The sequence below is a fragment of the Macaca fascicularis genome, chromosome 12 (assembly GCF_037993035.2).
Source record: "Macaca fascicularis isolate 582-1 chromosome 12, T2T-MFA8v1.1".
NCBI lineage: Eukaryota > Metazoa > Chordata > Mammalia > Primates > Cercopithecidae > Macaca > Macaca fascicularis.
The window spans coordinates 97297182-97312797 of record NC_088386.1 but is presented as its reverse complement, the minus strand read 5'-3'; the positions used below and the strand labels follow the sequence as shown (position 1 = coordinate 97312797).

The 15616-nt window shown below is 37.6% G+C and overlaps 1 protein-coding gene across 1 annotated transcript in view; it reads left to right on the top strand.

Annotated features, from left to right (window-relative positions):
- Positions 1 to 1183: 1183 nt before the first annotated feature.
- The window catches only part of C2CD6 (C2 calcium dependent domain containing 6), a 54373-nt gene continuing 39940 nt past the window's right edge, over positions 1184 to 15616 (top strand). Inside the window, exons 1-2 of the mRNA XM_015432546.4 lie at positions 1184 to 1342; positions 10188 to 10246. Coding sequence (XP_015288032.3) covers positions 1309 to 1342; positions 10188 to 10246 — 93 coding nt within the window. The 5' untranslated portion in view covers positions 1184 to 1308. The remainder of the gene's footprint in view (positions 1343 to 10187; positions 10247 to 15616) is intronic.

The window sequence follows — 15616 nt, the reverse complement described above, 5'->3', positions numbered from 1 at the left end:
CAAATTTGGGAAGTGTTTGGCTGTAAATTCCTCAAATATTCTTTCTTTCTCATTTTCTGTGACTCTCATAATGTGTGTATTGGCACACTTAATGATTGTCCTGTAGGTCATTTAGGCTCTGTTCACTTTTCTTCATTCATTTTTCTTTCTGCTCCTCATTCTGGATAATTTCAAATGTCCTATATTCAAGTTCACAAATTCTGTGTCCTGTCTGCTTTAATCTGCCATTGAAGCCCTTGAATAAATCTTACATTTCTGTTATTACACTTTCTACTATAGAATTTATATTTTTTAATTTATTCTTCATTGACAGTCTCATTTTTTGCATACATTGTTTGCTTAGCTTCCTTTTGTACTTTGTCAGCTCTTTAAGCATATTTAGGAAAGTTGTTTTAAAATCTTTGTCTAGTAAGTCCAAAGTCCTGGCTTCCACAGTAAAGATTTCTGTTTTATTTGGTTTTGTTTTCCTGTGAATGGGACATATTTTCTGTTTTTCTATGTCTTTTAATTTTTTGGTGAAAATTGGGCATTTTAAATGTTATAATGTGGTAACTCTGAAAATATCCCCCTTCCCCAGGGGTTGCTATTGTTGATCATTGAGGGCTACAATTACCTTTTTAATGACTTATGTAAACTATTTTTTGCAAAGACTGTATTCTTTGTTTGTGGTGGGTCTGTGATCTGATCCATCATCTAAGTGATCAGCCAGTGAACTGACAGAGCTTTCCACAAACACCAGAATTCATCCACCCCCCTTTTTTTTTATTAAGCAGTGCCCTGTTAGCTACAAGTTTTGGATTATATTCTGGAGTTCAGAGATCATTGATCTGTCAGTCATTGACAGTTTATATTTATATCCGTGGAGGGACTGATTTTTGGACATCCTATTCCATCATTTTCTATGATGTCACTTACATCTTCTTTTTTGATAAATTTTTCCTTTGATATTAATCTTTTTGTTTTCATATATTCTTTCAATTACTATTTTTGTTTCCTGGGGCTCAGGGAATAAGAGGTTCATGACATGTGAAGTAATTATGTGTTTTCTTTTAATGCTTGACGTTTCCTAACTTGACAACCTGCGAATAGATTTCATCCATGCATATATCTCACTATCTCCCAGTTGCACAGGTTAAATTGTAAATAAATTCTACTCCTTATATAAGAGAAAGCAAAGTTAGAACATTCAATCTCATTTTATCATTTATAACCAACAATAATACTAAGTTTAAAAACTATATCGATATTTATTTCTATTCACTTTCTCTTCTGTTTTAATTTCAGGATCCATATTTTCCACCTCAAAAAATGAGTGAATATGTAATGGACCCTCATATTGTAGGTAAGATGTTATTTATATATAAATTATTGTAATTTTTGTAAACTTCAGTAAAATTGGGAATATGAATTCATATAAAATAATTACCATCAAGACCTTCTTTCAAAAGGTAAATTACACTATGATGACTTTTGATTATTGGCATGAAAACCTGTGGAATTACAGTGTCAGCAGAAAATCAAGGAAAGCAAAATACAGGTGGCCTTAAAATCTGGAAACCTAGATATTTTACCAGTTTTATGATATTAGTAAACCAATTATTACATTTATTTATCTGTGTTTCCAAACTTTTTGTCTGCACCATGAATCTTTCTAGTCAGAAGTTTTCTCTAATTCAAGAAGTTGTTCAGTGACCTTATGAAGACACATTTAATGTATCACCCAGCATCATAATAAAAATATTTAACAACCAATATAGCATAAGCCTGGCAAACCAGATTACACAGTTCTGTTGGATGAGTTCTGGAGACCCACTGCTGTGCCATGTTAGAGTTGAGGGAAATGGAAGATTCCTAAGGGAATCAAGGTAGTCAGGACAATATATGTAAGGTGACACTTGAATATCTTGCGGTAGCAACTTTTTTTGTTTGTTTAAGTTCTGGGATACATGTGCAGAACATGCAGGTTTGTTACATAGGTATGCATTTGCCATGGTGGTTTGCTGCACCCATCGACCTGTCATCTAGGTTTTAAGCCCTGCATGCATGAGGTATTTGTCCTAATTCTCTCTCACCCCTTGCCCCCCACCCATCGACAGGCCCTAGTGTGTGATGTTCCCCTCCCTGTGTCCATTTGTTCTCCTTGTTCAACTCCCAGTTATGATGAGAACATGCAGTGTTTGGTTTTCCGTTCCTGTGTTAGTTTGCTGAGGATGATGGTTTCCAGCTTCATCCATGTCCCTACAAAGGACATGAACCCATTCTTTTTCATGACTGCATAGTATTCCATGGTATATATGTACCACATTTTCTTTATCCAGTCTATCATTGATGGGCATTTGGGTTAGTTCCAAGTCTTTGCTATTATAAATAGTGCTGTAATAAACATGCCATGTGCATGTGTTTTTATAGTAGAATGATTTATAATCCTTTGGGTATATACCCGGTAATGGGATTGCTGGGTCAAATGGTATTTCTGGTGCTAGATCCTTGAGGAATTGCCACACTGTCTTCCACAATGGTTGAACTAGTTTACACTCCCACCAACAGTGTAAAAGCATTCCTATTTCTCCACAGCCTCACCAGCATCTGTTGTCTCCTGACTTTTTAATGATTGCCATTCTAACTAGCATGAGATGGTATCTCATTGTGGTTTTGACTTGCATTTCTCTAATCATCAGTGATGATGAGCTTTTTTTCATGTTTGTTGGCTGCATAAATGTCTTCTTTTGAGAAGTGTCTGTTCATATCCTTTGCCCACTTTTTGATGGGGTTGTTTTTTTCTTGTAAATTTAAGTTCCTTGTAGATTCTGGATATTAGACCTTGTCAGATGGATAGATTGCAAAAATTTTCTCCCATTCTGTAGGTTGCCTGTTCACTCTGATGATAGTTTCTTTTGCTGTGCAGAAGTTCTTTAGTTTAATTAGATCCTATTTGTCAATTTTGGCTTTCATTGCAATTGCTTTTGGTGTTTTAGTCATGAAGTGACTATGTCCTGAATGGTACTGCCTAGGTTTTCTTCTAGGGTTTTTATGGTTTTAGGTCTTACATTTAAGTCTTTAATCCCTCTTGAGTTAATTTTTGTATAAGGTGTAACGAAAGGATCCACTTTCTGTTTTCTGCATATGGCTAGCCAGTTTTCCCAGCACAATTTATTAAATAGGGAATCCTTTCCCTGTTGCTTGTTTTTGTCAGGTTTGTTGAATATCAGATGGTTGTAGATGTGTGGTATTATTTCTGAGGTCTCTATTCTGTTCCATTGGTCTATATATCTGTTTTGGTACCAGTACCATGCTGTTTTGGTCACTGTAGCCTTGTAGTATAGTTTGAAGTAGGTAGCATGATGCCTCTAGCTTTGTTCTTTTTGCTTAGGATTTTCTTGGCTATATGGGCTCTTTTTCAGTTCCATATTAAATTTAATTTTTTTTTCTAATTCTGCAAAGAAAGTCTATGGTAGCTTGATGGGAATAGCATTGAATCTGTCAATTGCTTTGGGCAGTATGGCCATTTTCATGGTATTGATTCTTCCTATCCATGAGCATGGAATGTTTTTCCATTTGTTATGTCCTCTCTTATTTCCTTGAGCAGTGGTTTGTAGTTTTCCTTGAAGAGGTCCTCACATCCCTTGTAAGTTGTATTCCTAAGTATTTTATTCTCTTTCTAGCAATTGTGAATGGGAGTTCCCTCATGATTTGGCTCTCTGCTTGTCTATTATTGGTGTATAGGAATGCTTGTGATTTTTGCACATTGATTTTGTATACTGAGACATTGCTGAAGTTGATTATCAGCTTAAGGAGTTTGTGGGCTGAGATGATGGGGTTTTCTAAATATACAATCATGTCATCTGTAAACAGAAACAATTTGACTTCCTCTCTTCCTATTTGAATACCTTTATTTCTTTCTCTTGCCTGATTGCCCTGGCCAGAACTTCTAATACTATGTTGAATAGGAGTGGTGAGAGAGGGCATCCTTGTCTTGTGCCCATTTTCAAAGGGTATGGTTCCAGCTTTTGCCCATTCAGTATGATATTGGCTATGGGTTTACCATAAATAGCTCTTATTATTTGGAGGTCCATCAATACCTAGTTTATTGAGAGTTTTTAGCATGAAGGGTGTTGAATTTTATTGAAGGCCTTTTCTGCATCTATTGAGATAATCATGTGGTTTTTGTCACTGGTTCTGTTTGAGGTAGCAACTTTTTACCAATTAGTGTAACAGTGTTTTACTATTCTTGCAGTTGGGACTGTCACAAGTGTGTAGTGACTGGATAACCATTTAGAGCACACTGAAGTAATCTAGTTAAAATGAAGAGAAAATAATAAGATAGCTGAAACACCACTTGCTATAGAAGGAAGATGATCAAGCAATCATATATCATTGTAAGCATTATAAGCATTCTTGAGTTATAGAGAGAACATTCCAATTAAGGACTTATGGGTAAAAGAATCAAAGGAAAATATGGTTGAGACGTATAGTTTTAGAATAAAGTTCCCAACTGGAAATTTTAGCTTAGCTTGAATAGTAGAATGCAGAGAAATAAAGGATTTTTAATATGATTAGAATTTAATGGTTTAGCCATATTCATACATCTGTTTCATACAGTAATGCCAGTTCTAAGAACATACATTGGGATGCAGAAAGCTATTTTAGAATGTAGGATGTCAGTCTCAGGAACTAACACTTTAAATGCTAGGAAAATTTTAAGGTATTTAATCCCCAGTGATTCTGGTGAGAGCTCAGAAAAGGAAGAGAGCTGTATGAAAAGTCTGAAACTTCTTAGGGATTACATAAGTGGTTGTTATGAGAATGATGGTCGAAATACAGACTGGAAAGGCAATTCTGATGAGGTTTCAGATAGGAATGAGGAACCAGGTATTGGAAACTGGAGTAAAGGTTATCCTGTTATAAAGTGGCAGAGAACTTAGCTAAATTGTCTCCATGCCTGAGGGCTTTATAGAAGGCAGAATTAAGAGTGATGAACAAGGCTATTTGGTGAAAGAAATTTCTAAGCAAAACATTGAAGGAGCTTCATGATTTCTTTTAACTGCATATAGTAGAATGTAAGAGAAGATAAATGATTTAAAGATAAAATTTATAATTAAAAGGGAAGCAGAAAGGAAATATTTTAAAAATTCACAGCCCAGCCAATGTAAAGAATGGAAATGTATGTTTAGGAAAGCAAACCAAAGGTGTTGCCAGGTTGCTGTTTGCTAACAAAATTAGCATGACTAGTAGGGAGCCAGGTGATATTCATCAAGAAAACGGAAGAATGGCCCAGAAGGCATTTCAGGGATCTTAAAGGCAAACTAGGAACTTGAGGGCAAGGTTTCCAGAGAGGAGCCCATGGGACCTCAACATTCACTCTCTGTGCCATCTCAGGTGGCTTATCCCCACATTTTAGCAAAGGCCTTCTTGGACACCCTAGCAGTGGCTTAAGCCAACCTGGGTGCAGCTCCTGTTTTCACTCCACAGAGTACAGTGGTAAGTCTTGGTGGCATTCATATGATGCTAATTCTGCAGGTGCACAGAGTTCATGAGCTACCTCCACCTAGATTTCAAAGGATATTGTGGACAGCCTGGGGACCCCAGGCAGAAACTTGTCGCAGGGGTCGAGCTTTTGTAGAGAGCTACAGTGAGGGCAATGTCCAGCAGAAAGGTGACGTTTGGGCTCTTACAGAGACATCAGAACTGTAGAGCTACTCACGTGCAACGCCAGCCTGGGGGAGCTGCTGGCAGAAGACCCTAACCCATTAGAGCTGCTATTTGGGTTAAGCCTAGCAAAGCTGTGGGAATGCAGCTGCCTGAGGCCTTAGGGACCCAACTGCTGCCCCAGTGTGCCCAGAAGGTGGGACATGGAGTCAAGAAAGATTATTCTGGAGGCTTAACATTTGATGTGCACTCCATTGGATTTTGGACTTACTTATGAGCATTAACCTCTTTCTTCTTGTCTATTCCTCCCTTTTGCAATGAGAATGTCTCTTTCATGCCTGTCCCACCATTGTATTTTGGAAACAGGTAACTTGTTTAATTTCACAGGCTGACAGCTAGAAGGGAATTTATCTCACGATAAATTGTGTCTGACTTTTGCCCATATCTGATTTTGATGAGACTATGGACTTTTGAGTTGGTGCTGGAATGAGTTAGGAATTTGTAGCTATTGGGATGGAATGAATGTATTTTGCATGTAAGAAGAACATGAGTTTTGGAGGGCCAGGGGTAGAATGTTATGGTTTGAATAGATCCCTCAAAAGCATGTGTTGGAAATGTAATGCCCAATGCAACAGTGTTGGGAGGTGGGACCTTTAAGAGGTGATTAGTTCAAGAGATCTTCACCCTCATGACTGGATTAATGCCATTATCACAGGAGTGGATTATCAGCAAGCATGTGTTCCTTATAAAGGATGCATTTGGCCCTATTTATCTCTTGTCCTCTTGCCTTCCACCAAGGGAATAACACTGTCAGAAGGCCATTGCCAGATGCTGGCACCTTGATATTGGACTATCCAGCTTCTAAAACTGTAGAAATAAATTTCTGTTCCTTATAAAATACCCAGTCTCAGATATTCTTTATGGCAGCACAGAACAGATGAAGATAGATACCCATAAAGCTTTTGTTCTAATATCCTTTGGATTCTTCAAACCATAGGCAGACTTTTGGAGTAAATCTGATAGAATAAGCTCCTTATTCTATTATTTCCAACTACTCATTGTAAGGGGGAAGTTATTCTACCAAATAATTAAAAAGGTTAATGAGGGTATAAAGTAGATCGCATCCCTGCTTTACCACTAACTAGTTCTGTGACCTTAGACAATCATTTGTCTTGTAAAAGCATTACTTTCCCAATTTTCAAAATAAGAGTAAACTAGATACCAACAATAAATATTTCAATGCTTCTTTGTAATTGCATTATATTGCCTTATTTGGTCTTTAAAACTTTGTATATGCTACACATAGATTAAATTATTTAATTTTCATCCAACCCTGTGAGGTTGACACTGTGAATTTCCTTTTACGTATGAGGCAACAAAGACATTTTGGAAAGTCTGAGTAATTTGAAAATTTATAAAAGATGTATATGAAACAAGCCAGTTGTCCAGTTTCCTCTGAAGAGTCTTTGTAAGCAATGTCCAATCTATGGTGTATCTAAAATTTAAAATAAATACTTGGGAGGGGAAAACAGGGCCTGTTTTCTTACTGCCCACCACTATCTTGCTCTTGGGCAGCTCATTAACTTTTCTGGAATTTTTCTCATCTTTAAAATGAGAGAGGTAGTTTCAAGAGTGTTGGATTGTCTGTTACTCTAAACATCTATATTCCTAGAATTATATCTGAACAGAGCCTTTAAAAACTATATAAATAAGATTTCAAAATATATATGTAAAATGTTTTTTGTCATACGTTGCATTATACTTTTCCATTTACTTATGCAGACCAGTCTTATACAATTAACCCAATAAATTAGATACATTATATAATTATATTACATAAAATGTATTTATGTTATATAAAATGAAATCAATGCATTAAAGAGTTTAGTAGCGCTCACATCACACTCTCATTGATTCCTAGAATTATCATTACCTGTAAGCAAATTAGAGGCGTGTGCCTAGTCCAGTTACTTTGAAGCTACTTTCATAAAGACCCTCTGACTCCTAGTATTTATGCACATATTATTTTAGCCTAGGCTGACAGTATTCATGCACGTGTATTTTAGCCTAGGCTGACAATTTTTCATTGAAGATCTTGGTCATTCCACTCCCCGCTTTGTCATTGTCTTAGTTTGTTACATAAGGTTCCTCTCTAGGGACGTGAATTTAATTCTTTAGGAAATCCAGAATTATTCATGAAAGACATCTAGAATGTAAACTCTCTGCACAGCTTTACGGAGTTGGGTCTCTATAGCAAATGTGTGATGGAAGATTACCCAAATGACTGTTAGAAGACAGGCTAAAATGAGGTAGCTCCAAGAAAGATAAGGAAAGCCATTTTTTTAGTACTTCCAGTGAAGCACAGCTTTGAATAATGTACATAATCTTTAGCAGTCACAGAAAAGGATAGAAGCACCAGGAGTTCAATGATAAGATTTCTAAAATTTTTTTTGATTTTTTGATTTATTTTTTGAACTAATATTAAGAGCCAGAGTCAAAACTAGAAGTACTAGATACAAACATTTACTATAATCTGTCTACAAGAGTGTATCTTCTGTACATAAAAGTACAGAGCATGGTGACATTTAACTTTAATCACTTAATGTATGCATTTCAACATTACTACTGAACATAGTAGTTGGTTATTAGGTGACAGATCCAGTGGTGTAATGTGCCAAGTGTTAGAGGTTAGGGGGTAGTAATGATAGCAATGTCGACCTGAAAGGAAAAAGTGAAGGCAAAATTATATTGGTAGACAATCTATTTGGGCCAAGCTTGAGGACAGCAACCCAGGAGCATAGACTCAAGTTGCCCTGAATATACACTCCAATTAGCAGCAGTTACAAGGGTATTTTTAAAGGAAAAGAAGAGGTAGTTTCTAAGTTGTTTACCAAAAATTTCCATTAAGATAACATAAGGTATAGATTGGCTATACATTTTTTGTTTGTATTACAAATTTCTGAAACATGAAGATAACAAGTGAGGGAGCTAACCAGTAACAAAATTACTTTAAGCAATTGCCCCCAGGCATGGGTGTGGAAGTGGGGTGGCGGGGGGTGGGGGTCATGACTGAAGTCCCATATTCATGTTTCTCTGGGCCTAATAAATCTTTCTTACCTTACATAGCTCAGACTCTGACCCATTTTTCTTTTCTCAGTAACAATATCAACAAAATTATGTTTATTTTGTGCTGCTTATATTCCAGACACAGTGTTATTATATGCCTTAACCCTCTCAACTGAAGAATCACAATGTTCATAAATTTTGGAAAAAAGAGCTTTATTTCTTAAAAAGGGTTGCAGCCTGTAGGTTGGCCAACCACGTACTGGGAAGCATAGCCTTGGGCAGAAGCTGGAAGCCGACACTTTTTTTTTTTTTTTTTTTTTTTGAGACAGAGTCTTGCTTTGTCACCCAGGCTAGAGTGCAATGGCATGATCTCGGCCCTCTGCAACCTCTGCCTCCCAGGCTCAAGTGATTCTCCTGCCTCAGCCTCCTGAGTAGCTGGGACTACAGGTGCGCGCCACCACACCCAGCTAATTTTTGTATTTTTAGTAGAGACAGGGTTTCACCATGTTGGCCAGAATGGTCTCAATCTCTTGACCTCGGGTTCCACCCACCTCGGCCTCCCAAAGTGCTGGGATTACAGGCCCATGAGCCACCGTGCCCAGCCTGAAGCAGGCACTTTGAGAGAGGAAAGGATGAGAGAGGAATTTATGCTAAACAAGTTGGCTATATATTTAACAAGTTATAGGAGGAGCTAGAATATTAATGACAAGTGGGACATGTGCATGCATAGTAAGCAAACATACATGTTACATTCTTCCTATGTTCACGTTGGGCTGGAGACTTAACATTTAAATGCATTAAGATTAGACTCCGTACATCAAAAGTTGAAATGGAGGACAGAGGGGCATCCTGTGTGCAGTCTCTGTAAACTGGCCAGAACCAGCCCATGGTGTTGGTGGGGGTGGCGGGGGGGGGTAGTCTCTTACCAAGAAAGAATGCCGATCAGTTGCTGTGTCAAAATTACAAAGGGAGGGGCAACAACAGGCAGCTGGCTGAAATCAGCGGGAGAATAAATCTTCTGAAAGGGCCGGTTTCTGTTTAACCATTAGGAAAGAAAGCCTAATGGTGGTTAGCAAAGGAAGGGGTATAACAAGGCATGACCAACCTCCCATCCCATCATGGCTGGGAACTCAGTTTTTAAGGTTTATCTGGGGTCCACTGGCCAAGAGGGGGTCTGCTCAGTTGGTTGCAGGGCTGAGGATTTAATTTTTGTTTCTTACCCATTAAATCACACAACAACCTTATAGGGAGGATCTTTGTCTTTTGACAAATGAGGAAACCAAGGCTGAAGGAGGCCAAATGACTTGTCCAAAGTTAGTCACATAGTTACAGAAACTGTGTCTAAGCAGTCTCCTCCAGAGCCTGTGCTCTTAACTGTGCTCTCATAATCACTAAAGATGTGTCTGTAAAATACACTTGTCAAATGCCACAAGTGCCAGCTTATTTACATAATCATTTTCTTCATTCTTTTTCAGATGGGTTAATACAAGAGAAACCCTACAGACCGAGAAATATAAATAGAAAGGGAAAAGCAGTAAGTAGATTGATATATCCCTTAAAAACCACTTTTAGCATTTTACATTGTTTTGAATTAATATTTACTGACAGTATTCTGCCAAAAAGAAAGTACATTCTTTATTATTATACATTTATACATTGATTGTGAATCAACTTTATCATATATTTTATAGTTACTTATAAATTTATAAATTATTATAAAGTAATACAAATGTAACATCAACTTTCGGCTACACTACTTGTTGCTTCTACCTTCCCCCAAATAGTTATTGCTTAATAGGCAAACCACAATAAAACTGGAAAAGCACAGGCTATGGCTGCCCATCTACTGGGACATGAGCAATTTTAAAGAAGCCACTTTTCTCATCCCAATTTCCCATTAATACTTAACGATTTTGGATTTCATTCTTTGAACTTTGAAAATGTTTAACTGTTCAAGAGTCAGTTGTCTAAATGCCATGCCAGGCTAACAGCAATAAGTATTTCAGAAATGGAATAGGAATGTGTAGCTTGAGATGAAGATCAGGCAAGAAAGAAATATTTTAATGACAAATAGGAGAAGGAAAATGGTCTACCTTGTATTTTGCACTCAGAAGGCAAGAACCATGCTCATACGGTGGAGAAAACTCCAAGCGCCGAAAGAAGTGTCAGTGCTTTCTTGTAATTTTTAATGATTAACTTTCTTAATCTAAGAAATCAGAACCCTATGCTAATACTCTTGTAGAGAGTAAGATTTGATATAAGAATTTCTTGGACTTCATGCAATAGGCTTTAGTCACTTTAAAGAGAGCAATTCCAAATTTTTCAGAATATTACTGATCCTACAATTCAGTCCAGTTATCCCATAAGCCATTAAGTGTTGTGGAAATTTTAATGTTTTGGTGCTTACACTATTTATTCCAGACTGACTCATACCTCTAAAAATAGTATGAGAATTCCATCAGATTATGTGGCCAAACTTTTATTTAGAAAAAAAAAATCACATACCTATAAGGTACTAGGTTGTTACAGAAGGAGCACAAGATTTCAAACCTGAAGACCTGGATTCTGGCACCAGTCTCTTCATTATTTATAAAACATTTATGGAAATACATACTATATAGCAGACACCATGCCAGTTAATATTTAAAGAGACTATGCTACATAATGGGTACCATGTTAAGCTTTTTATGGCCATTATTTTATGTAATCCTTACAAAAAATGGGCATTATTATTATTTTCATTTTGCAGAGGAGAAAACTGAGTCTCAGTGAAATTAGATAACTTGTATAAGGTCACAATCAGTAAGAAAGTTGGAATTTGACCCTAGAGTGCATAAAATTAATGTACTTATCTCCTGATCCCCGACCTTCAGAAATTAAAAATATATTAGTGAATGTGGTTGACGGAAAAGTAGGCACAGAATTACAGCTATACTAGATGGAGGCACAGGGTGTTTTAGGAGCATCCTGTGAAAAACACACTTAACAGGAACCTGGCAGAAGAGGGAGGGTAGAGGTTGGTAATGAAAGGCCTTTTTAAACAAAAAAAGGTGATTCAATGAAACAACATATGTAAAATATTTTCCAGTGCCTTGCATATACAATACCCATTGTTTTGGCTGAATTCACCTGAAGTCTCATAGCAGTAGCATTCTCAGGACCATTCAAACAACTAATATTTTAATAGCATCATTGAGCTGGAAGACTTGAGATTTTATGTCTATTCCAATTCAATATATTTTTACAAAGATAAATTTTATCAGAAAAATGCAGCTCTAGGGTCTCCAAGAGACTCAGAGACACCTAAAAAAGTATAAACCATCTCCTAAATGCCAGTGTACCAAAATCTTCAATCATAGTTGTCATTCTTCTCCACCAGAATGTAAGCTCCTTGAGAGCTAGGAGATTGTGTGTCTTGTATTCCCCAGCATCTGGAACAGTGTCAGATACTTTAGCATTCAACAAGTACTTTTTGAATGAGTACCTACTATGTGTCAGGCACTATGGATACAAAAATGAAAATAATACAGCCTTTGACTTCAAAGACCTTACAGCCAGGTAGAGGAAAATATGTACTTGGAGCAATCAGTAATATATCAGTATTATATCGGTAATATAATTGTTCTAAAAGGAGATACAAAGAATGGTAGGTATAGGCAAAGTAGTACCTGTTATTAAAGATTATCTGACAGTTGGCTTGAGATTGGGCCTGACTCCATATTAACTATGGCAACTCAGGTGCTTTGGCACATTACCACCTGTTTAGTTCACTGCTATAACCAAAATACCATAAAGTGGGTGGTTTATAAACAACAGAAATTTATTTTTCACATTTCTGGAGGCTGGGAAGTCTAAGACCAAGGGCTCCTGCATTTTCAGTGTCTGGTGAGGGCACACTTCCTAGTTTACAGACTGCTATGTTCTTGCTGTGCCTTCACATGGTGGAAGGGGTAAAAGAGTTCTCTGGGGTCTCTTTTATAAGGACAGTAATCCCACTCATGAGGGCTCTGCCCTTATGACCTAATCAGCTTCCACAGGCCCTACCTCCAAATACCATCACATTGGGGATTAGGTTATCAACATTACTTTTGGGTGACATAAGCATAGAAGAAACATTCTCATTGCAAAAGGGAGAAGTAGGAAAGAAAAAAAGGAGTAACAAGTCCCAAGTAGGTCCAAACTACAAGGCAAACTCTGAGATCTTAAGGCTTGAGAATAATTCTCTTTAGCTCAGTGTTCTAGGACAAAAGTCCTGCCTTCTGGACTCACTGTGGTGGGAGTCTTGCCTTATGGACCCACTTGGATAGAGATCCTGCCCCAACACCTTTACTAGGCAGGGATGGGACCCCCCAGGCTCCAGGCAGCTCTGCTCCCATGGCTTTGGGTGACTGCACTCCCACAGCTTTGGGCAGGGGCTCCATCTGACCTGTCAAAATTGAGGAAATGGTCTCCCCTTTTGAAACTGAGGAAGCAGCCCTGATGATCTCTGAATTGCCTTTGGGGTTGTTTTTTCCTTTGTCTTGAAGAGTAGTGCCTGGCTTCTGTTGAGATGACTGATGAAGTCTGTGCTTCACACTTACATTAATCTTTTTATTAAATGGTTGCTTGGCTATACCCTTAGCATTGTCTCCCAAACATGCTTTCTCATTTTTTGCAATATGGATAGCTTAAGAATTCACCAAATCTTTAAGTTCTAGTTTCTTTTTGCCTAACGAGTCTATCTTTAAGTGATGTCTTTCCTCTCACATTTTACAATAAGCATTCAGGATGACCCAAGCCATACCTTCAACACTTTGCTTGGAAATTGCTGCAGCCAAATACAGTCATCCCCTCTGCTCCACAGGGCATACATTTCAACATCCCCAGTGGATTCCTGAAACCACAGATTTTACCAGACATTATATGCTTTATGTTTTTTGTATACATACATATCTATGATGAAGTTTACTTTATAAATTAGGCATGGTAAGAAGTTAACAACATCTAATAATAAAATAGAACAATTATAATATACTGTAATATAAGTTATATGAATGTGGTCTCTTTCTCTCAAAATGTCTCATTGTGCTATACTCACCCTTCTCCTTGAGATGAAGTAAGATGATAAAAGATGGGTACCAAGTGATTAATGGCTGGGTAGTGTATACAGCATGGATGTGCTGGACAAAGGGATTGTTCCCATCCTGGGCAGGATGGGGTAGGATGTAGTGGGATGCCATGAGACTTCAACACATTACTCAGAGAAACTAGACTTCAGTGCAAAAAAAATAGCCAAAAAGAGGAATGCTATATAATAATAATATTATCAATTCACAAAGAAGACATAATAATCCTAAAGCAACAGAGCCTGGAAATGCATAAGCCAAAATCCAATAGAGCTGAAAGAGGAAATAAAATCCTCAATTATAATTGGGGATATCAACACCCACTCTCAGCAATTTATGGAACTACTAGGCAGAAAATCAAGTATATAAAAGGCTGGAATAACACAGTCAACTAATAAGATCTGACACTCTGCCCAACAATATAGCAGATATACATTGTCTTCACATGCTCATGGAACATTCACCAAGATAGACCATATCCTGGGTCATAAAACAAAGTTCAGCAAATGTAGAATAATTAAAACCACATGAAGTATGTTAATTAACCATAATGGAATATAAGGGAATTCAAAGGATTTGGGGGATGGTCAAGGAAAAAACTATGGCCATGAAGTGGCAGTGGTACACAAAACTTTATTTGGATGATGCTTTGACAGGTTCACAAGCTGGAGTAGTCCCTTATGGCATGAGACTATCCAGAAGTGATAGCATGGGGTAGAGAAGAGCACCACTCAGAAGGCAAGGAAATTCCTAGGGGAGAAGAGTGTCAGAAAGAAGGGTTACACATCTACATGCTTTCGCTCAGTAACCTGGCAGGGAGTCTCTAGATCACAGAGCTCCAATGGGCAGCAGAGGTCTGGGGCCTTTATATTCCTAAGTTTTATCTAATCTATGGCTAGCAGATGCTGGGCACAGTTCTGTGGGGCATGCAAAGCAGGTAGTCTCAATAGCCAAAAATATGCTTATTTGTGTTATATTTAAAACAATTTGATACATACAAATTTTAGTCTTCTGTTAACAGGCTTATGAGATAATGAGTCTCAGCCTGCCGTGAAGAAGTAAACTGTATTAGTTAGTTTTTACACTGCTATAAAGAACTACCTGAGACTGGGTAATTTTTAAAGAGAGGAGATTTAATTGACTCTCAGTTCCACATGGCTGGGGAGGCCTCAGGAAACTTACAATCATGGCAGAAGGCAAAGGAGAAGCAAGCACCTTCACAAGGTGGCAGGAGACACAGCAAGGGGGGAAGTGCCATTCTTTTAAACCATCACATCTCATGAGAACTTAACTATCACAAGAACAGCATGGGGGGAACCACCCGTATGATCCAGTTTCCTCCCACCGGGCCCCTCCCCAACACATGAGGATTACAATTCAAGATGAGATTTGGATGGGGACACAGAGATAAACCATATCAACAGCCTAAGTGTCAGGAGACAAGGGAAAAATATACGGAGACATCTTTGTCTCCTTTATATAACATGGAATCAAAATCAATAACAAGGATAACAGGAAAATCTCCAATATTTGGCAATTAAACAAGTATACAGTTCTAAATAATTCTTGGGGCAAAGAGGAAGTCTCAAATGGAGTAAAAGAAACATAGAACTCAATAAAAATGGAAATACCATGTATGGAAATTTGCAGGACACAGCTGAAACAATGTTGAAGAAAGTGTATTACATTAAATGCGTATACCAGAAAGGTAAATTCTCAAATCAGTAAGTTCCCACCTCAACTACTTAGAAAAAGAACAGCAAAACAAACTCCAAGCCTAGAGAAGAAAATATAAGAGC